This window comes from Antedon bifida, chromosome 1, assembly GCF_963402885.1.
Source record: "Antedon bifida chromosome 1, ecAntBifi1.1, whole genome shotgun sequence".
NCBI classification, from domain to species: Eukaryota; Metazoa; Echinodermata; class Crinoidea; order Comatulida; family Antedonidae; genus Antedon; species Antedon bifida.
Window position 1 is genome coordinate 5,846,238 of NC_136226.1, and position 21,488 is coordinate 5,867,725.

The 21,488-nt window shown below is 33.5% G+C and overlaps 1 protein-coding gene across 3 annotated transcripts; it reads right to left on the reverse strand.

The window, feature by feature from the left end:
* Window positions 1–1,311: 1,311 nt before the first annotated feature.
* Window positions 1,312–21,105, reverse strand: LOC144839232 (uncharacterized). 3 transcript variants are annotated; one of them, XM_078694548.1, is made up of 30 exons: window positions 21,022–21,105; window positions 20,714–20,923; window positions 19,851–20,372; window positions 19,369–19,539; window positions 18,465–18,538; window positions 18,090–18,190; window positions 17,538–17,653; window positions 17,109–17,212; window positions 16,576–16,701; window positions 16,252–16,393; window positions 15,907–16,035; window positions 15,221–15,441; window positions 14,744–14,822; window positions 14,329–14,483; window positions 13,667–14,120; window positions 13,075–13,293; window positions 12,597–12,843; window positions 10,507–10,605; window positions 9,888–9,935; window positions 9,009–9,111; window positions 8,654–8,824; window positions 8,358–8,478; window positions 7,744–7,900; window positions 7,097–7,141; window positions 4,941–5,002; window positions 4,456–4,544; window positions 4,048–4,095; window positions 3,754–3,858; window positions 3,200–3,416; window positions 1,312–2,946 (listed from the first exon to the last, which is right to left on the reverse strand). In XM_078694548.1, the coding sequence occupies exons 3-30, from the start codon at window positions 20,361–20,363 to the stop codon at window positions 2,716–2,718; spliced, it is 4,347 nt and encodes a 1,448-aa protein (XP_078550674.1). In that variant the 5' UTR covers window positions 20,364–20,372; window positions 20,714–20,923; window positions 21,022–21,105; the 3' UTR covers window positions 1,312–2,715. The 3 variants fall into 3 exon arrangements, with proteins under 3 accessions (XP_078550674.1, XP_078550689.1, XP_078550682.1); XM_078694563.1 differs by lacking the exon at window positions 9,888–9,935; XM_078694556.1 differs by lacking the exon at window positions 7,097–7,141.
* Between the last annotated feature and the right edge of the window lie 383 nt (window positions 21,106–21,488).

Here is a 21,488-nt window from a genome sequence, read left to right on the forward strand (position 1 = left end):
AATTTTAAAAAGTCGATATTTTGGGCATTTTCGAAAAAATCTCTGTGCAGTACCGGGATTTTTTCCAAAAATGGCAAAATTTCGACCCTTTTATTTTTCGACAAAACTAGTTAATATGGCTCTATAAGTTGCTACAAAGCAATATATGCGCATATATACCCATATTATTGCATAATAATTAAATTTTAAAAAGTCGATATTTTGGGCATTTTTCGAAAAAATCCCTGTGCTATAGTACAGGGATTTTTTAAAAAATTGGCAAAATTTTGACCCTTTTATTTTTCGACAAAACTGGTTAATATGGCTCTATAAGATGCTACAAAGCAATATATGCGCATATATACCCATATTATTGCATAATAATTGAATTTTAAAAAGTCGATATTTTGGGCATTTTTCGAAAAAATCCATGTGCTATAGTACAGGGATTTTTTCCAAAAATGGCAAAATTTCGACCCTTTTATTTTTCGACAAAACTAGTTAATATGGCTCTATAAGGTGCTACAAAGCAATATATGCGCATATATACCCATATTATTGCATAATAATTGAATTTTAAAAAGTCGATATTTTGGGCATTTTTCGAAAAAATCCCTGTGCTATAGTACAGGGATTTTTTTAAAAATTGGCAAAATTTTGACCCTTTTATTTTTCGACAAAACTGGTTAATATGGCTCTATAAGATGCTACAAAGCAATATATGCGCATATATACCCATATTATTGCATAATAATTGAATTTTAAAAAGTCGATATTTTGGGCATTTTTCGAAAAAATCCCTGTGCTATAGTACAGGGATTTTTTCCAAAATTGGCGAAATTTCGACCCTTTTATTTTTCGACAAAACTGGTTAATATGGCTCTATAAGATGCTACAAAGCAATATATGCGCATATATACCCATATTATTGCATAATAATTGAATTTAAAAAGTCGATATTTTGGGCATTTTTCGAAAAAATCCCTGTGCTATAGTACAGGGATTTTTTCCAAAAATGGCAAAATTTCGACCCTTTTATTTTTCGACAAAACTAGTTAATATGGCTCTATAAGATGCTACAAAGCAATATATGCGCATATATACCCATATTATTGTATAATAATTGAATTTTAAAAAGTCGATATTTTGGGCATTTCTCGAAAAAATCCCTGTACTATAGTAAAGGGATTTTTTCAGAAAATGGCAAAATTTCGACCCTTTTATTTTTCGACAAAACTAGTTAATATGGCTCTATAAGATGCTACAAAGCAATATATGCGCATATATACCCATATTATTGCATAATAATTGAAAAAATAAAAGGTTCGATATTTTGGCCATTTTTGAAAAAATCCCTGTAGGCTACTATTAGTACAGGGAATTTTTCGAAAAATGACCAAATTTCGTTTATATTTGGGACATTAAATTTATTGCGAGTGCATAATAAAATTAATTTTCTTACCGATCTATATAAATCGCAAAAAATCTATATTATCTTGATACTGAACTTTTAATATTACTATATATATACTACTATTCACTATTTAATGTCCAGATTTTATTTAAACTATTTGCATTGCCGTTTAGGATACGGTTTCTTAAGCAAGTAAGGTGTTCAGATGCTAATAATAACCTTTGATATGTCAAGCGTGAAAGTATCAAATAATTATATTCATCCTGATATAAACAATAAAATACAAAAATATTTATAACAATAATAATATCCTGGATTTATATAGCGTCTAATGTTGTGGAACCTCTAAGCGCCGAACATTATTACCCCAGTATTTTTTCTGGATTAAACACGTATGGAAACATACTCCCATAATACAGCTAGTAATCAGCGCAAAATTGTGTCTTGATCTAACCGGGTACCCATTTATACACCTGGGTGGAGATTCAAGGCATACATAATCATTACAGTACTACAATTATTACTGCTCAGTAGAGGGCACTTAGTTTGCAGAAAATTAATAATACTACATTTACTTTTTAAATTGTATCAAAAAGAAATGCAACGTTGTAAATTAGTAATACAAATAATTATGAAACATCTTAAGATGAATTGGACGGATTTCATTATGCCTAAAGTTCTTAATATAAATATTAAATATCATAATTTGATGATTATTGTAATAATAGGAATGCACAATTTTGCACCATTGTGTGCTTTATGATTATTATAAAATTAGTAATAAAAATAATTATAAACATCTTATTTAAGATAAATTGGACGGATTTAATTATGCTTATAAAGTTCTTAATATAAATATTAAATATTATAATTTGATGATTATTGTAATAATAGGAATGCAAAATTTCGGACGGAATATAATATTAAAATAATTATAAAATATGTTTCACAAACATTTACATACTATAAATTGGACGGACTTAAATATATAAAATATAACATATAGAGTTGCCATAAACTTGACTATGCATCTTTATCATAGTACGAAATAATTAAAAAAACGTTTTCTGGTGACTGCAATAAAGTCAGGTTTGCAGTTTTCCAAAAGAATTAAAGTATAGTTGAGAATGCCTCGACGTTGTTTCAACTATAACTAGAGAACATTTATATCTATAACTAGATACAAACATGATTGTAGATTTTAAATAAGAATCAAAAACTTAATCAATAAAGCGAAGCAGCAAGAATGGATTCCGGAATATGATTCCGGAGTATTGGATGTTGCACCTGAATATGCAAATTACTTACAAATGAACTTGGTGCTAACTTACCACACAAACCTTACTTTGGTTGGATGTGGATTTTGTATGCATGTTCATGACACTCTCTGCTCGTTTGTCACGTGCGTTCATGCGTATCTGTTCCGATTGCATCTTAATGAGTTCCTGTTGCAAGTGTACGACCATTGCATTATTATCCTTCATTTGTTTCACCTGATTGTTTAGTTCTTCTCGTAACAGTTCAATTTCATTTTTTAAAGCATTTTCACGAACCTATTTAAAATAAAATTGTGTTAAGCTCTGTCTATACTATCAAAATTTATATGTGATGTGCCCAAATATGGTAGTGATATGCCTAAATATGGTAGTGATATGACATCATCATGTCCATATATGGGCTCATCACATTTTTTGAGAGTGTAGATAGAGCTTTACTTCATCACGTTTTAATTCTCTTTTTGGTTTGTTTTTTCTTTGTCTACATAAAAGGGCTTGCAATAACAATTTAAGAAGGAAATAAACTTACCAAAGCAGCATTACTGGCGCCCTCTATCAATGTTTTTCGCTGCGCTTCATATTCTTGTTCTATTTCTTGAAGCTTTATTTCTGCATATTTTTTCTCTTCTTGTAACTTTTGCACCTCAAGCCTCAACTTAGCTTCTTCTTCTTGGTTTTTTTTCACCTCTATCATATTAGACTCTTTTTCTTTCATAGGCTGAATTTTGCCATCAATACTCCAAGAGCTATAATATAAAAAAAGTGCAAAGCTAAAGCTCTGTCTACACTATCAAACTAGTTTGACAAAAAATAGTGTGATGTGCCCAAATTTGGTATGGTTATTTTCTTAAGAAATTGTTCTAATTTCCAAAATTAATTTCTTTCTCCATTTTGTAGATGTGGAGAACAAGTAACAAGTAAAATAATACCGGTTTCTATCAAAATTTTGAAAGATTATTGGAATAGGGTAAAGGACAATATTGTGAAAGCATAGCAATTTGCTCTTTATAATTTAACTCGAAAACGTAACCATCATCACGGTTAACCATACCTATCTATTTAGGCAACTTAAAAATACTTTACCTTGTTCGTCCTCTGCCTCTACCAGCCCTCATTCTCATTGGTCGATGTGCTCCAGGGACTTGGACCTTTGACTGCTTGTAAGGAGTTCCTCTATTTGGAGGATGTCTAAGAATAAAAAAAATTAATTTTCATAAAAACATGAAAAACAAATCATTCGTTCTATTTCTTTATTTTTTAAAACCTCAACAAATAGCATCACAATAGGAGGGTTTATTCAAATAGACAGACGAAAAACAAATCAGAAGCTAAGAACTTTGCGCCAAAACAAAGTAGATCATCTTATGGGTCACTCACATTGATTTCTGGGGTCCAAATGTTAAACGGTTATGTCCAGGCAGCTGACTGAAATGAACAAAAAAATTGGTTAAATCCACTCAAATAATACCATATATGGGGAGATGGCCATGGCTAAGTAAGGAAATACAGTTAGTACAAGTAAGTAGGTAAGTTATTAAGCTATTCTATCGGAGAAGGTTCAAGGCTTGGATAACTTGTCCTGACACCAGATCTATAGTGTCTCAGATAACAATTTTAAAAATGGAGGTCCAGTGTACACATGGCACAATCACTTGAAAAAAGACAAGGGCATATTTTGTGATGAGAAGGGGGATACTCCAGGTTACAGCAGTTTCTAGCCATGTTGTTGCTTGTTGTTTGAGCTGGGACTACTCATAAAGTTGTACATTGATATGCAGTACATACCTATTATTGTTAGATTGTTGGGAGACATCAGTATTGTTGGGTCTCTCTTGGTTGCTTTTCTTAGATGCATTAGTTGAGTCATCCGATTTCTAGTAAACAAATTAAATGATTGATTTCTTTATAAAAACGCTGCTGAATAAATGTTATTATAATACATGTTGGCCACTTGTTTACTAATATACTAGAGCAAATACACTATACTCAACAACAAGATACTAATTTTTTAATCTGTGCAAGATACTATCGTTGACTACATTGCAGATTATTTAATTAATTAAAAACTTGTTGCGCCTACTTTTCTTTTTCAAAGCAGTTAGAAAGTAACAAATAGCATAATGAGACTAGAATTGTCGAAGTAAGGGATTTGGAAGGTGAACATTTAAATATTTATGCCTATCAATCAGAAGCTTTCGAAAGAGCCCTAATGACACAAACTGGAAATGCTGTAGATGTTTTGATATATTGGTTGTGAAATGGATTCTTACCTCTCCAGTGTTGATGTCATTGTCTTCATCTACATCTTTCAAACCCCTAGGTTTCTTTACACCTAAAAACAAACAAGCACAAACATTTACAAGTGAATGAACAATAAAAACCAACCAAGTAAATAGTTGCTATACCTTCACATGTAAGCAATGAACAAGTTGGTATCATTCGTTATCCTCTACATGTAGTTTACAAAGTGATGTGACAATGCTATGTTATGTTTCCTATAATAATTATAAAGTAATTGATTCTTTAATGCAGTGCTGTGAGAAAATTAAAACTTCAATATTTTGGTGCAGATGTCTTATCTTGCTGCTGTGAAAAGATTGACGGATTTGGTACTAAACTTACACACTATTGACGATAGCAAGTACAATCCATTTTGCATCTAACCTAATGATTTTTCAACATAGAATAATCTCTATTTCTCTTTATTAACCTAATGATTCAACTATTATTAATGTTTCTTCATGTATAAATTGGAATTGAACTGATTTGAAGCAGGCTAATTGTGAATTGTGAAAACAATAATCTTCTACAAATGCGTAGTACATTAAAGTCAGTGGCATAACGGCTATAAGCGCTCATTGGCTAAACCCAGGGGCCCAGAGCTTATGGGTGCCTCTGAGCAGTGCCCAGAGGGAAAAATAGCCATTAAAATATGTTGAAAAAGGCTAAAAACGCCGAGGCCTCCAGCGTTGGAGGGCCACTTAGGGTTCCTAATCCAGGGGCCTCAGACCTCTGCGTTGGAGGGCCACTTAGGGTTCATAATCCAGCGGCCTCAGACCTCTGCGTTGGAGGGCCACTTAGGGTTTATAATCCAGCGGCCTCAGGCCTCTGCGTTGGAGGGCCACTTAGGGTTCATAATCCAGGGGCCTCAGACCTCTGCGTTGGAGGGCCACTTAGGGTTCCTAATCCAGGGGCCTCAGGCCTCTGCGTTGGAGGGCCACTTAGGGTTCCTAATCCAGGGGCCTCAGACCTCTGCGTTGGAGGGCCACTTAGGGTTCATAATCCAGGGGCCTCAGGCCTCCAGCGTTGGAGGGCCACTTAGGGTTCATAATCCAGCGGCCTCAGGCCTCTGCGTTGGAGGGCCACTTAGGGTTCATAATCCAGGGGCCTCAGGCCTCTGCGTTGGAGGGCCACTTAGGGTTCCTAATCCAGGGGCCTCAGACCTCTGCGTTGGAGGGCCACTTAGGGTTCATAATCCAGGGGCCTCAGGCCTCCAGCGTTGGAGGGCCACTTAGGGTTCATAATCCAGGGGCCTCAGACCTCTGCGTTGGAGGGCCACTTAGGGTTCATAATCCAGGGGCCTCAGACCTCTGCGTTGGAGGGCCACTTAGGGTTCATAATCCAGCGGCCTCAGACCTCTGCGTTGGAGGGCCACTTAGGGTTCATAATCCAGGGGCCTCAGGCCTCCAGCGTTGGAGGGCCACTTAGGGTTCCTAATCCAGGGGCCTCAGGCCTCTGCGTTGGAGGGCCACTTAGGGTTCATAATCCAGGGGCCTCAGGCCTCTGCGTTGTGTCACTGATTAAAGTGCAAGCTGAGATTTTTGACAATGAATCAGTGGCAGATCCAGCAGTGGGAAAAGGGGGCAATAAATAATTTATAAAATAATAAAAAAACAAATTATTTCAGGGGAATTTTAATTGGTGAACCCTATCCAAAGTTCAAGCCAAAGGACAAATCCTGGATCAACCAATGAGTACAGGCTTTCTATTTACAGTAAATGGTACATTGCATGCTTTTTTTTATTGAAGATATTGAATTGATAGCAATGTGTTACCTGCATATAATATCACCTACAATTATATTGTGTATAGGTTATTAAGCCTGACTATTCTAGTATTTTTTAGTTTTAATTAATATACTAGATTTCTAGAAGGCAATCATATACTATATCAAATATATACGGATTACTAAATTAGGAAAATGTAAATGTAACGCTAGTATGCAAATTTATTTGCGTGATTTACTATTTTTATAAATAAAAGTATCAAACACCTGTATGATAATGATATGTAAACAACGGGATGCAGTGGATAGCATTATGCGGTTGTACCATACTAAAACCAACATACAATAAAACATATAAATTTTATTTCCTATTAATTAATATGTAAATGAAGCAACATGCAATATACACAATAGAGTTACCATTACTAGAATCAAGATGGTTCGAATCGGGAAGTTCACAAAGGTCTGCATGCATAATAAAAGATTAAATATAGAAATTATAATAATTGATTACAGTACACACATAGAAGAAATAAATTGATTAATTGTAATAATAAGTATTAATATAATAAAGATAAGTATTTATGATCTTATGGATTATAATGTTATATATTAAATCCAAAGGCAAACTACTCAAGAAATGACAATGCAATGGGTACCAGTGACAGGATCTCAATGGAGAAAAGGAAAAATAAAAAAACTGCCAGGAAGAATGGCTAATGAGAGAAATGCCACTTAGCACTACAATAGAATGAGAAAAGAAAGTGGGGAAGGGCAAGAAAAACCAGGACTTGAGAAGACGTGAAGAATATTGGATACTTTCATCACAGAACAGAAGGGAATGAGGTTAGAATGTACATATAGGCGATGTAACCCAAAGGCAATGGGGTGATGTCATATATTTATAATTTTTGCAATTTAAAAAAAATATAATCAGGGAAAACTCTTCCCTGATTCATATATGGTGGAATTTATTAATATTTAAAAACACAATATTAAAAATGATGTTTTTATATAGAAAGTTAGATGATTTGAAAAAATATGATTTAAACTTGATTATTACATACCTTTGAGCGCTGCAATGTCTTTGTTTATTTTAATGTTTGCCATACTAGCATCGGGTAATAATGCCATTGTATTGCTTTCATCATCACTATCATCAGCATCATTATCATCAGCAATCTCTATAGACTCTTTCATCTCCTTTTTTAGCCATGTAGGAATCTACACAAAATTCCACAAATGGAAAAAAAAGAAGAAAACACAGTATTCAGACAAGCATTGCAATGGTTGGAGCAAGTGTATAAGCAAAGATTCGGTTGTTTTTATTGTTATATTTGAGGAGTACTGTTACTGTCCTTGTAGCAGTCTTGTTCTGAAGACCCTTGGCTGTCATTGACAAATACATTGTATGGTGTTTTTCAATATTTATTTATTTATTTTATTTCAACAATATTTTACGAGGGTGGTCCATCCAGCCTATTATATATCATGCTATAGACCTTTATAAAACTTTTAAAAAAACCATTGTTTTGGCTCTTTGAATTAGATTGTTTTTTTCTGCCAACTTAATTACTCCATGAACTTTCTTGTGTTGTATGTTTTCCTTGGCAATAAAGAATTATTCTGTACAGTGCGACAAAACTATTAATGAAATAACTGAACTAAGAAGAAGACAAACCGTTCCCAATGTATCCGCTTCAGAGGTTTCAGAGCTTGTGTAGTCATCTGCTGTGTATGATTTACTTCCATTCTCAGACTGAGAGTTCTCTACACCTGGTTCTATAAGAGTCTGTCCACTACTGTATATCAAAACGAAAAACAGGTAAGAGGTATAATAAATTGCTTAATATAAAAAAAAAGTATAATATTGAAGTATGTTTCCAGATGTATTTGATCCAAAACTTTACTGGGGTAATAATGTGAAGTAACATAAGATCGACATATTATTGTATTATAAAAAGGAAATGTACTTACGTCCGCCTGGTCATACCCTTTTTCTTTTTGCGGGATCGTCGTCTTGGTGGTGGGGGTGGTGCTGTTGTCTCAACTTGAAGCAGTAGACAATCGCCATGACCTAACACATTGTTGAGCACAACTTGAAAACTTTCCCCTGTCTCAGCACTTTGTGAACCAGTGGAATCAAACCTAGTACACAGAATTATGAAATAAACTTAAGGTAGTATATGGGCAACTACATAGATGTTTTTGGTTTCAAATTTATCAGATTGTATAGAACCAAATATTATTTTTTAAAGAAATGTCATGCTCTGTTTTAAACTCAATAATGTATCTGGCAGTATAATGTTTCAAATAAACTGAAAAGACTTACATAAGGATTGGTGTTGGTTGTAAAATAACCTTTGAATCATTTTGTTTATCGTCACTAGTGGTGCTTCCAACACTCGTCACTGTCTTTCTGCTTACTGAACTTCCTACAAAAATCAATAATAAAGAAACAATTTTATAACATTTATCAAGAGCTAATCTGCCATAAAAATTAGAGGAACATAAAGCTTTGAGGAATATTTTATTATATTAATATCATGTATTATAAAGCCCTTTGACAATAATATCAATTATATTTTACAAATACTGTTATTAAAGGAAACAATAGACGATTTTTTTTAATGAAATACATTAAGATGTGATTATTGAGCTTCCATGAATACATTACTTAATAATAATAATAACAAGATATATGCCGTTGATAGGCATAGACAATATTAAACAAACAAATAATTTAATGTAAATTTTTTCTTTGAGAAAGCTTACAGAAGATAATAGCTTTTGCAATAGAACATTTATCGCATTGTATTGAAAGTTTATAAAAGTTGTGATGAACTTTCTAATTGTCTGTCAAACCATGTGCTGAAAATACTCAGTGCCTGTAAAATGCATTTTTTGTGGTTATTTATCATATTAAAATTCCACTACCATATTATAATACAGTTAACCATTTAATAGACTACTTTATATCAGACAGCTTTCACACACATAGGAGGATTAAAGGAGTGAAATGTCTGTCACAATGGACATCTGAATAGGAGGTATGAAAGTAAAGTTAAAGGTTTTTTTAGAAAATGTATATTGCTTTTACATTTAGTGCAACATAGTTCCCTAAAACAAAATGCTTCACGTCAAAGTTATAAACCAGCACAGATACCGACTAAACATCAATACCAAACAAACTGTGCATCGTGAATCTTACCCTTTCGTAACTTATTCCGTGGTGAATCCATTGGCCAAACAACGGATGCTTGTAGTAATAATTAATAATAATAAATAATTAAACAGAGTAGTATTATTATTATTATTTAAAAATTGATTTTGTGTAGTTTTAGGTGCTATATGATAATTTGATGTTATAATAATTTAAAGGATTTTTCACATCTACAATCTATAGTTATATTTAGAAATATAAACTGCCTAATAATATCTTGGAAAACAATTAATTTTTAAACAGTTTAATGAGGAAATTTATGAGAATAACATGCAAACATCCTACAACATTTATACAGTCTAGGACCTAAGAATTGAGGACACCCTTAAAGCTCTGTCTACACTATCAAACTAGTTTGACAAAAAAAGTGTGATGCGCCTAAATATGGTAGTGATATGCTCAAATATGGTAGTGATATGCTCAAATATGGTAGTGATATGACATCATCATGTCCATATATGGGCACATCACATGTTTTTGTCACATAAAGTTTGATAGTGTAGACAAGGCTTAAGAAATGATTGTATTGTATTTGCATATATGCATTCAATCATTTAACTAAACATAAAATCATATTCATATATTAAGGGAGAAAAAAAAAATGTACCGGAAGGTCTTCTGTCGGTCACTGGTAAAGACTCCTTATCAACAAACAGGTTGTCTCCACTGACAACACGTTGACGACTTACAGGTGTACTTTTTGTACCTATAAAAAAGAAAATGGTAATGCAATAAGAATATCAATTTTAACTGCTGTGTTGAGTGATCCATAAATCTAATAGTTATTTAATCACACCATGAATTGCATTGCATGTTCTAAAAGGTAATTTATGACATTTATAATAGTAGAACACCACATTACACTGATGAATAATTTCAACATATACCTCCTATCTGCCTTCAGGTTAATTACTTTACTATGGTTTCTATTGGTTAGTTTAATTAATTATTAATTAATAATTTGTCTCTTAAATTGTAAAGTTTTTTCGAGAAATATATCTATATATTTCATTAAGATGGTGATAAGCTTAGCTAATAGTTATACATCACTATTTGTCAATTATTTTGTTGACAAAATCTTGTAGGAGAACACAAATTGAATGGACATTAACATAGACTGGGTAGACAAATTACAGGCTAACTGGCTGGCTAGCAACCAACTTCCACTTAACATAAGTAAGGCTAGAAACACATTTTTGTTTACACAGGACATTGTTCTTTTCTTCAAAACAGATACTGTATGTTATTATAACTTAAAAAACATTTAATAATAATAGCAACTGACAAAAGCTAATACTAATACAACAATTTAAATATTGTTTTCATTAAAAAAGTTCCCTTGATCAACCAATTATACAGGATTCATGACAGCAATTTTCTGTCACAGAATTTTAAATAATTACTAGAGTAAAAACCACTTGATAGTTTATTGGTCAATCCTTGCAAATGTATCTTCCTCGTTTGTCAAGTGAAATGTATATTGCAATGCGTACAATAAAACAAAATATTTAAAAAATATATATAAATAAAAATATTGTAAAGCTAATTGTTAAAAAAGCAATATTTATATTAACATTTTAAAAATACAAATGTGTGAGTCTAGAAATCAATTTATGTGTAAGTGTGTCCAGTATTATTAAAAGAGAAATTACTTTAAAAAGTGACAATGCTGTGGGTATCAGTGGTTGGATCTCAATGGAGATACAAATAAAATATTAAAGCAGAAAGCTAAATCAAAACAGTAAAGTAAAACTGCCAGATAAAAACCGCCAAGCTTCGTCGGGGAATGTAGTAATTTAAATTTTTTTTTAAAAGCAAAAATATAAATACAATATATAGGACTTGTAAAATCTATCAAGCTATTGAGGTGTTTATTTCAGTAGAAACCCTCAATTGAGACATTCCTATTTAGGGGACACTTTTCTGTGAACAAATGAGAGGTACTATCATGCCCACCAGAGGGGACACCCCATTAAAAGGACACTTTGTTTGGTCCTGAAGGTGTCCTTGGGTTCTACCGCATTTGTCAAGGTCAGAATTAAACCAGTGCCCTAAATATTGGTACCATGATGACCATTAGGGGGACTAACTATCACAAATATCACAAATTATGAAGATATCTTTACGCAGCTAATAACAGTAATTTGTATGTGCCTTTAGCTTGACAAAATCAGTTTTCAAATAACATACCATTTGATACATAAAATGCCATCATATCATCAATCTCTTCTAATTATCGAATGAAAATATGTGCAATAGAGCATGAATAGAGTAAATGAAAAATATATATTGAACAAGCTTTATAAACAGTATATTATAATAAATATTAGTTTTCATAATACTGTATATCAATATTCAGATTTCTGGATATATTATGTTATAGTATTCATATATTACATTTACATATTTTAACTATTTGTTTTTATGTTCGATTGTTTCCTTTATTTTACTTGCCGATATCCGTTTTTTAATAAATGCTATTGAACTTATAGTCTTTTGACTGACAAATCCTTTGAATAAAGAAAAAGAAAAGGGAAGAAAAAACACAGGGAGGTTCAAACTGTTTTATTATCTTTACCCTAAAACTTTTAATTTTTATAAAATGTTATAATCAAATATTATATATATAAAATCTAAATCAACTGCTGTATATCATTTTGTTTAGACTTAATAAAAAAAAAAGGAAAAATGACAAACCTTTTCCGTCCGAGTACGAACGATTGGCATCATTCAAATCAAGGTTGCTACACATAGACGAAAGAGATTCAACACTAGGACTACGCACTGGTGGCTTTTCCCCTATAGGCGTGGTCATCGACATATCGTTACTGCTTTTAGTGCCCTCATCACTGGTAGGGGGCGAGATCTTGAAACCTCTACCCCACATGTACAGATGATTATCATCTGTGCCAGCCACCGTAAAGTGTTCACTACAGGTTATCATCTAAAATAGAGCATTATCAAACTAGTTTAACAAAAAAAGTGTGATGTGCCCAAATATGGTAGTGATATGCCCAAATGTGGTAGTGATATGATATCATCATGTCCATATATGGGCACACCACATTATTACATATTTGTAAAACTTGATAGTGTAGACAGAGCTTTACTTGAAAAAATCTAGTTCTATGAGTTTTTGATTTTTAACCTATCTAAATTGAAATAAATTCTTTACTTTAACAGATTTATCAGCCATTTGCCTGACTTGCGCTGGAGCTGTCCGTGATTTCACGTCCCCTGTACCAAGTTGACCGTCACTGTTTTTTCCAAATGTGTAGACAATGCCAGATTCAATGATAACTGCACTATGGTGCTGACCTAGCATCATGTCCAAGACGCGGAACGTTGACAACGGTTTGATAATAGTTGGTACCTTACGGCCGTCAACTTCCGTCTGAATAAAACATCAAATCATAAATCATTTTTTAGACTACTGTTCATATTTAAACTCTTTATAAAATAAAATCTAAATAAAATCATAACCATGCAAAAGCTTAATTTTGCTTGCTCTGGTTTGAACATCAAAAGGAAAACAATAACAAAAGTTAATCTAAAAGAAGCACACACACTTAAGATCTGTCTACACTATCAAAGTAGTTTGACAAAAAAAAGTGTGATATGCGTAAATATGGTAGTGATATGACATCAACATGTCTATTATATGGGCACATCACATTTTTTTTTGTCACATAAAGTTGGATAGTGTATACAGAGCACAAGATTGACATTATGTAAAACCAAAAATATGAAGGGTTATATGAACTTACTTTAGTAAAAATATTTTTCATTGCCATAAGGAAGCCTTGCCTGTTATTCAGTCCTAACTTGTTAAACTCATTGTTTCCACAGGCCAGGAGAGATCCCATGTCTGACAAGAACATCGTACCATCCCTACCACATTTAACCATACGGATATAAACTGACTCTCCAGACAGGTCAACAGCTTGCGGTTCACAGTGGTTTTCTTCATCTCCTAGGCCTAGCCTTCCATCCTTGCCAACACCCCAAGAGAACACCTCTCCATCAGCTCCGACAGCCACGACATGATGTGGTCCACAGTCTATGGAGGTGACATCGATGCTTAGAAGAACTTCAATAAGTCTTGGTCTGGAAGCATTGCTCCAGTCACCATGGGCAAGACATCCTTTGCTGCCATCTCCACATGTCATCACGATGCCATTGTCACTGGCAAACACACTAAATCCATCCCCACAGCATGCCCTGTAGATGAAAATAATAGAAAACATTTACGAAAACGACACATATTTGATGGGAGTACTTTTTAACTGTAATTAAGAGACCAAGTTCAGAATTTGAATAAAGTAGAACCCACTCTTTGGTACACCCCGGAGGAGAGAACGTTTTTGAATTTAAGGCGTTTCCTTAGTGTTCTACTAATATATTTGACATGTTAGTAACTAATACTTACTTTGTGATAGATTTTCCTTTCAGAGATTCAACAACCTCAGGTGACTGTCTAGATTTCAAGTCTCCATGACCTAGTTGACCTTTATTATTTTCACCCCAAGTAAACACTGATCTTTCACACGTCACAACAATCATATGAGTGGAACAAATCGCCACCTGTGAACAAAAAAAAAAAAAACAATAAAAATAATAATAATAATAATAATAGAAATAATTATACAGTATTTCAAATAAATTTTAAAGACCAGATTGAAGAAACTAAAATAAGATTTCAATTGTGCATATGTTATGTTTTACAATAACAAATACAAAAAAGGCCCCAAAACTAGAATTTGGACATTGAAAATTAAGCCTTTTCGGAAATACAGATGTTTCAGCCCAACTCTTGAAAATAAGTGATAGATTACAGTAAATACCTGCTTAATTTTAATTCTAGATGGAAGATCCACTGGAAACATACTTAGGGTGAGTATATCAAAATGATATAAGACAGACCTGGGAAAGAATAAAAAACAAACAAATGAAAATATAATTAAAGCAATACCTACTGTAAAAACACACAAGTACAGTAGACTAAAGGGGCTTTCACACCTGGTGCGGCAGGGTCATTGTTTTGTTTACACGCGGCTATATGCATATCGATTGGCGCATAGCCACATGGAGCGTTGTGAACAAAACATTGAAGTTTGATTTTTCTGTCTCCCTTTGGATGTTGCTTTTAGGCGCAAACATATATTTTGTATATATTCAGAGGAATGTTTTTGTTACTTTATACAGTGTTATACTCAACTATTAAACTGTACGTATACATAATATGTGCAGAGGTATTAGTAAATCATTTTTTCTTGTAGAGCTATATTAAATAATACGACAGCATTCACTGTTCAAATTACCGTGTTTTAGGCCTATGCCCAGTATTATTGCTATCAGTGGTGGCCATCATATCATCCTCAAACTCTGACAAAGGGTCTTCAAACTGGCTTAGCAGGATTGGTAGACGTGCCAACATGAGTTCATTAGCAGACGGTCTGTATTCTGGTTCCCTTTGTAACATATCTTGTATTAAGGTCTTGAATACTTGGCTATAATTCCCCTTCACTGGAGTGAACTGACCCTGAATGTTAAATGAATGGATGTACAGTAACATTTTCAGCATAATCTAAAGTGGAGTGGAGCTGTAGCTTGGTGGTTAAATTGCTTGCCTTCCAATCCCAAGGTCCGGGGTTCATTCCTGACCTAGTGCCAGTGTGGTAATTCACAACTCTTTCAAATGAGACTTAGTTTATAAGCATGATCAATTATGAAATAGTTTATCTATCCTGAAATTGGCAAGCTATTCGTAGCAGTAGTATACATTTCTATTATTACACCTACAAAATTCAAATATACAAGAGTTATAGTTCATTGTGAAAATAATGGCATTGTAGGTCTATACAGAATCCACTTCAATCCAGTTTATTTAAAGAAAAATCAAGAAAAAGTTTTAATAATCAATTGAAGGTCAAACGAAAAAAAATCTTACAGGCAACAGAAAATAGTCATTCAATCCATGTTTTTTTTTAAGGGTGCCATATTTTACCTTCATTATTTTGTTGACAAGTGCTGGTAAGTTGGTTCCTTCAAATGTCTTTTGTAGACATGCCATTTCATAGAGTATACAACCTAAAGCCCATATATCGGATTTTTCATTGTATGGTTTGCCTTCACACTATCAAATAAATAATAATATACAAATGTATATTGAAGATATAAATATAATTGATATCAATACAATATCAGAACTATGTATCCACAAACCTAACATATTAATAATAAATTGAGTTTTTCATTAATCCTAATAATTAATCATTATAAGCGCCTTGAGCACCTTTGGTGGCGAAGTGTGGTCTAGAAATCGTTATTATCATTTTAAAGGTTTCCTTACAATTTCAGGCGAGATGTAGTAAGGTGTTCCAAGGACTGTATTTGCCCCTCTGTTATTGGAAGACATCACTTTTGCAATACCAAAGTCACCCATCTTGATGATTCCTTCTTTGGTTAGAAATATATTGGCTGTTTTTAAATCCCTGTTGCAATGAAATTTGAAATGTTAATAATTTAATTTCATACAATATATATATTTTAACATGTGTTTGCCTAACTTTATGGAGTGTTTACACTTACCGATTGTTGACCCTGGGCTGGCCAAATCGTAAGTGTAAATGGGGTCTAATAATAAGTAATTTTTTTGTGCAGCCAGGTTACTTACCTGTGCAAGACATTGTGATCATGAATGTATCGGATGGCTGTCACCATTTGTTGATACATAAGTAAAATCTCCCTTTCTTCAAGTTCTCGTTTTCCCTGCTGGTTGTTCAGAAACTGAGATAATGTTCTAGAAAAAACATTGATCTAAATTACTGCATCTTTTTAATGAACATTTTAATTAAATAAGTAAGAGTTTCATATTTCATAATTTTTATTATCAGTCATATAGTTGTCATGTTGATGTGAAGTGCCATTTTCAGTCATAATTTTCAATATTATCACACATTTATTTGATGTGTGTGCAAGCATTTACACTACATTATATATCATGTACCGGGCTGAGACATACAATTATTGCCAGCCTAATGCCTGTAATTGCTACCATAAAGTCTACAGTACTGTAGAGTAGGATCAAAATTGTGTACTTGTTTTGTGTATTGTTGGCCGGGAGCCTTGATAATGATAATAGTTAAAGTGAATTGTTGGCCCGGAGCCTCGATAATATGTGTGTCCATGATTGTGTTTTGTACTTACCCACCATCAGCATATTCCATCTCTATCATCAGTGTACCATCTTCTTCAAATGAATCATAGTAACTGATGATATTAGGGTGATCAAGCATACTCAATACTCTAACCTGCAAAACAAATTGAAATAGAGGATTAAATCACTTGCTATACTGCATGTCAGAGCCACTTCAGTACTTCCAAACAGCGATATCTGCTATAACCCCATTCCGCTTATCATAGCATTTATGACCCATGATGCATTCTGTTTCTTACCTCATTCTGGGCCATTTAAGAACCATGATGCATTCTGTTTCTTACCTCATTCTGGGCCATTTAAGACCCATGATGCATTCCGATTCTTATCTCATTCTGGGCCATTTAACACCCATGATGCATTCTAATTCTTACCTCATTCAGGACGATTTATGACCCATGATGCATTCTGTTTCTTACCTCATTCAGGGCCATTTGTCTCTCTACTGCTGTTAAATCATGCATGTTTATTTCTTTTAAGATAACTAAGGAGTCATCATCTTTTTTGCGGTATAGGACTGCAGCTCCATAAGCTCCTGTAAAAAAAAGAACAAATCTCTTATAACTGAGAAATAATATGTATAAATCAAATCATTTTCCTACAAAATATAAAATTGTGGCCTTATTTCTGAAAGGGACTATTAAACTATTAAAACCTAGCTGCTGAGCTGTTTATCTAGCATGGAGATGAGAATTACCTATTATTTGTATTATTGTTTATAGTCTGTATTCTAAATTTAAACTATGAGAAAGAAGTTTAAACTAGCAACAATGTCAATCAAGAAACAGCTTTGAACTAAGATTAAAACTTGTGACTCCATCCAATTGATATGCAGACAATAGGACTTTGCTAAAAGGTGCAACTCTTTACACTTTCTGATTGAACACACACAAGCACACAGAATAAAGATATAACTTGAACAAAAGGCATCTCATAGGTATAAATAATCTGTAATTAAAATAATTAAATACCTTTTCCTACAGTTCTGATTTTCTCAAATCCAGCTAGTGTCTGTGGTTGAGAACTCCAATTCTTCAATTTATCTGTCTTGAAATAAAACTCACCAACATTTCTAAAAACCCAACAAATAACACCATTATAAATTGACTGAGGAGTTCAACTTCATTATCAAATGGATTATGTTACTATAGCACTCCAATTAAAATTTAAACAAAGGTGTTATTGTATATGAATGTGGAAAAGTGAAATATAAGAAAGATATGAAATGAAAGTAAAACAGCCTTAGGGTGTTAAAATAAAATATCATATTACAAGTTGATTTTAATAAGCATTTAGCATCGTACTGTGATATGTTTTTACTAAAATTTAATTCAAGAATTTCTCACCTTTTAACAGTTTCATTGCCTGCCTTTACATGAATGTCATTGCCATGGATCTCACGAGATATACCAACTGGCATCTATGAAAAAGGACAAGAACTGTCAGATTAATTGGCTCTGAGCTGAATAAATACATTTACAGTATGTACAATTTTGTTCATTAAATTGTTCAAAAATTATTAAATAATGCCAGAACTGATGTTCAGAGCGACGTTAATGCACTTGTCAATTGTATGACCCACTATACGACCCCCGGGAGAGGTGCGTCATTTGTCCGATGTGCGTCATACTTTTGAATACCATGACGCACCCGTGCGTCAAAAAGGTGACTTACCTTTAGGTGACCATGACGCACCCATTTTGACGCACTGTGACCATGTTGTTTATGATATGGTGGGTGGTAAAGTGACGGACATTGACACACCTTGTTCATTGATGTGACGTACCATCTAGGTTTTTTGACGCACCCCTGCGTCAGTAATTATTTGTAAATGACGCACCCATGACGCACCTCTCCCGGGGGTCGTATAGTGGGTCATACAATTGACAAGTGCATAATACACATTGCTCGTAATACCCCTTTCACATTAAAACTGCGAATAAACTCTAGAGAAACACCAAAGTGTTAGTATGCACCATTCACATGAAACCATGGATAGATCCCATATATAATGGAGTTTTGTAATAAACCCAAATAATAAAATTAAAAATACTGCCCTATATGACGCTATGAATGATAAATACAATAGAAGTTCGGCTGAGCTGACCTTTTGACCCTAAAACACTAGTGTATAACAATCATAGCTTGTGAAATATGGTTTGAAATTTATACAATATAAAACACCATAAAAAAAGATATGATGAACCCCTCATGCACCCTCACCATTTATTTAATGGGTGTGGTACTTACCAATACAATTTTCTCTATTTCAGCTGCAAGTTGCGCAATGTCTGGCGTATGTAAAGCATGGCATGCTACAAAGTCTATTCGTTTATTATTTATTGAAGCATCGATGTAGTTTGTAGAAAGATTTGTAAAAAATTGCTTGGTACTTTCCGATGGATTTGTTACTGAAAGAGCCTGAAAAAATAAAAACAAAAGATAAGAAGCCTAGGCCAAGGGAATAATATTGTAGACAAACTCATGCCAAAGACATTGATACACTTGACCGCACAAGTGGTCACAGAAGACAAAAGATGTATAGTAACAGACGCTTCCATATCGCAGTTTACCCGCATCGCAGGGAATATCCATAGTAATATTATTTAGGTCTTGAGCAAGGCTGGCTGATGCAAGCATGTGGGCTGTTCTGAAAGAAAATCATACTAGTACATGGCATATTCCCCATATATTTTTGGAAGAACTGAACTGAAAAACAGTACAAAACAAACCTCTTTTTGGTCGCCACTACTGCACATGACAATAGCACCTGGCTTTGTATGAACTGCACAAGCTACACTGTGCACCCGTTTGGTCCCTAACGTCTGGCTCACTTGATGAATAATTGCATCCAAAGATGTTCCCTCGTAACGATATTGCACTAATTTAACATTTGGAAGTATTGCATTTGCTATGGATGAGTAGTTTTTAATCTTGCTTGAGAGAATCAATAATCTTAAAGGTTGATCATGTTCTTGGGAAGGCCAGGCATCATTTACTTTATCATCTGGGCTTAGTCCAATTGTACTCGAGTTTGTATCTTGGTCTGTAGTTAGATTTTCATCAGAGCGGCTGAGTGATTTTGACTCGTTAATTTTTCCAGTACTTCCCATCGATGGTGCACCTGATTTTCCCGAAGCTCCTCCAGGGTCATACAAGGTGTTCTTTGATCCTAAGCTGCCTCTGCTGGAACATTTTGACAACTTTTGGACAGTTTCCGTATCACTTAAACTCTTGGTAGACATGACTTGAGCCTTTAAGATAAATAAATAAAAACAAGTTTATTTTGTCTTTCCATTCACTTACCATTTATTACAGGACTCCTTATAAAACAGGTTTTTACTTTTGACAGAGGACCGGAGCCATAACATAGTGTGTCGTCTAACACTGGGCAGTTGCTGTAAGTGAATATTTCTCCTATAAAAGGCCTAGCTAGTCTAGGTAAGAAGCCAGACATATTATAATAATTATTAATTTAAAATAAAGGTTTACTAGCTACTCGGCCCTAGCCTAGGCCTAGGCCTATCCTATATTATTCTTTAAAAAGCTATTTTATCCTATTAAAATTCCTAATATTATTACAATAAATACTTACTTGCTTTATATTTACTTCATTTCATATGTCACTTTTTTAATTAGGCCGCCTATTACTAGCATAGCCTAATTATATTAGGCTTAAGGCTGGCCCCAGCTAGCTAGGCCCTAAAGCAAGGCCACCGATATTCTCAGTTTGTCTGACGTCGTGTGCATTCATGGATGTGGGAGAAAAATCCATGACAACCAATAAACAACCTGACAGTCTGGCCTACAAAAACAAAAAATAAAAGTTCGTGTTTTAAATTTGTTCTCTGAACGCACTTTTTACCGTAATAAAACCATTTTAGTAGATTTTGAAAAACATACCTTCTAGTTCATCTTCTATGTTGTCAAAATATCATTAATCGGTTTATTAGGATGAAAAATAATTAGGAATAAAAATAACAAACAAATTCTAATAACATTTTCGTACTGCTGGAAACGAGTAAATACAATAGCGCCCTCTTTAAAGAATATAACTTCATCTCTGAGAGCTGTATTATTGTCTATTTATTATATTATATTATTTATTTATTAATTGATGGGTATTGTTATCTGACAGACTTCATCGTTAATGCTTTTAAAAAGTAAAAAAGCAATATTTATAAAACCATTGAAAATTGAGGAGGCAGGAGCATTTGTTCTTTTTTAACTGAGAAACTGTCTGCGGAGCAGATGATCAGTATATTTCCCTCAGATCTTTTTTAAATGGGAGTTTCATGGAGTAGCGCATCAAATAGCAGAAAAAAGAACAAAACAGTAATAATCAATTTTTCTTTTGTTTTACTACAAAC

Bases quoted from the DNA above. Each gene is read 5' to 3' on its own strand.
- LOC144839232 (XM_078694548.1), bottom strand. From the start codon at position 20,363: ATGTCTACCAAGAGTTTAAGTGATACGGAAACTGTCCAAAAGTTGTCA. The intron at 14,484-14,743 runs GTATTTACTGTA...TTTTGTTCACAG, and splicing joins CTAGAATTAAAATTAAGCAG to GTGGCGATTTGTTCCACTCA. The intron at 12,844-13,074 runs GTAAAGAATTTA...GCTCTATTTTAG, and splicing joins TGGCTGATAAATCTGTTAAA to ATGATAACCTGTAGTGAACA.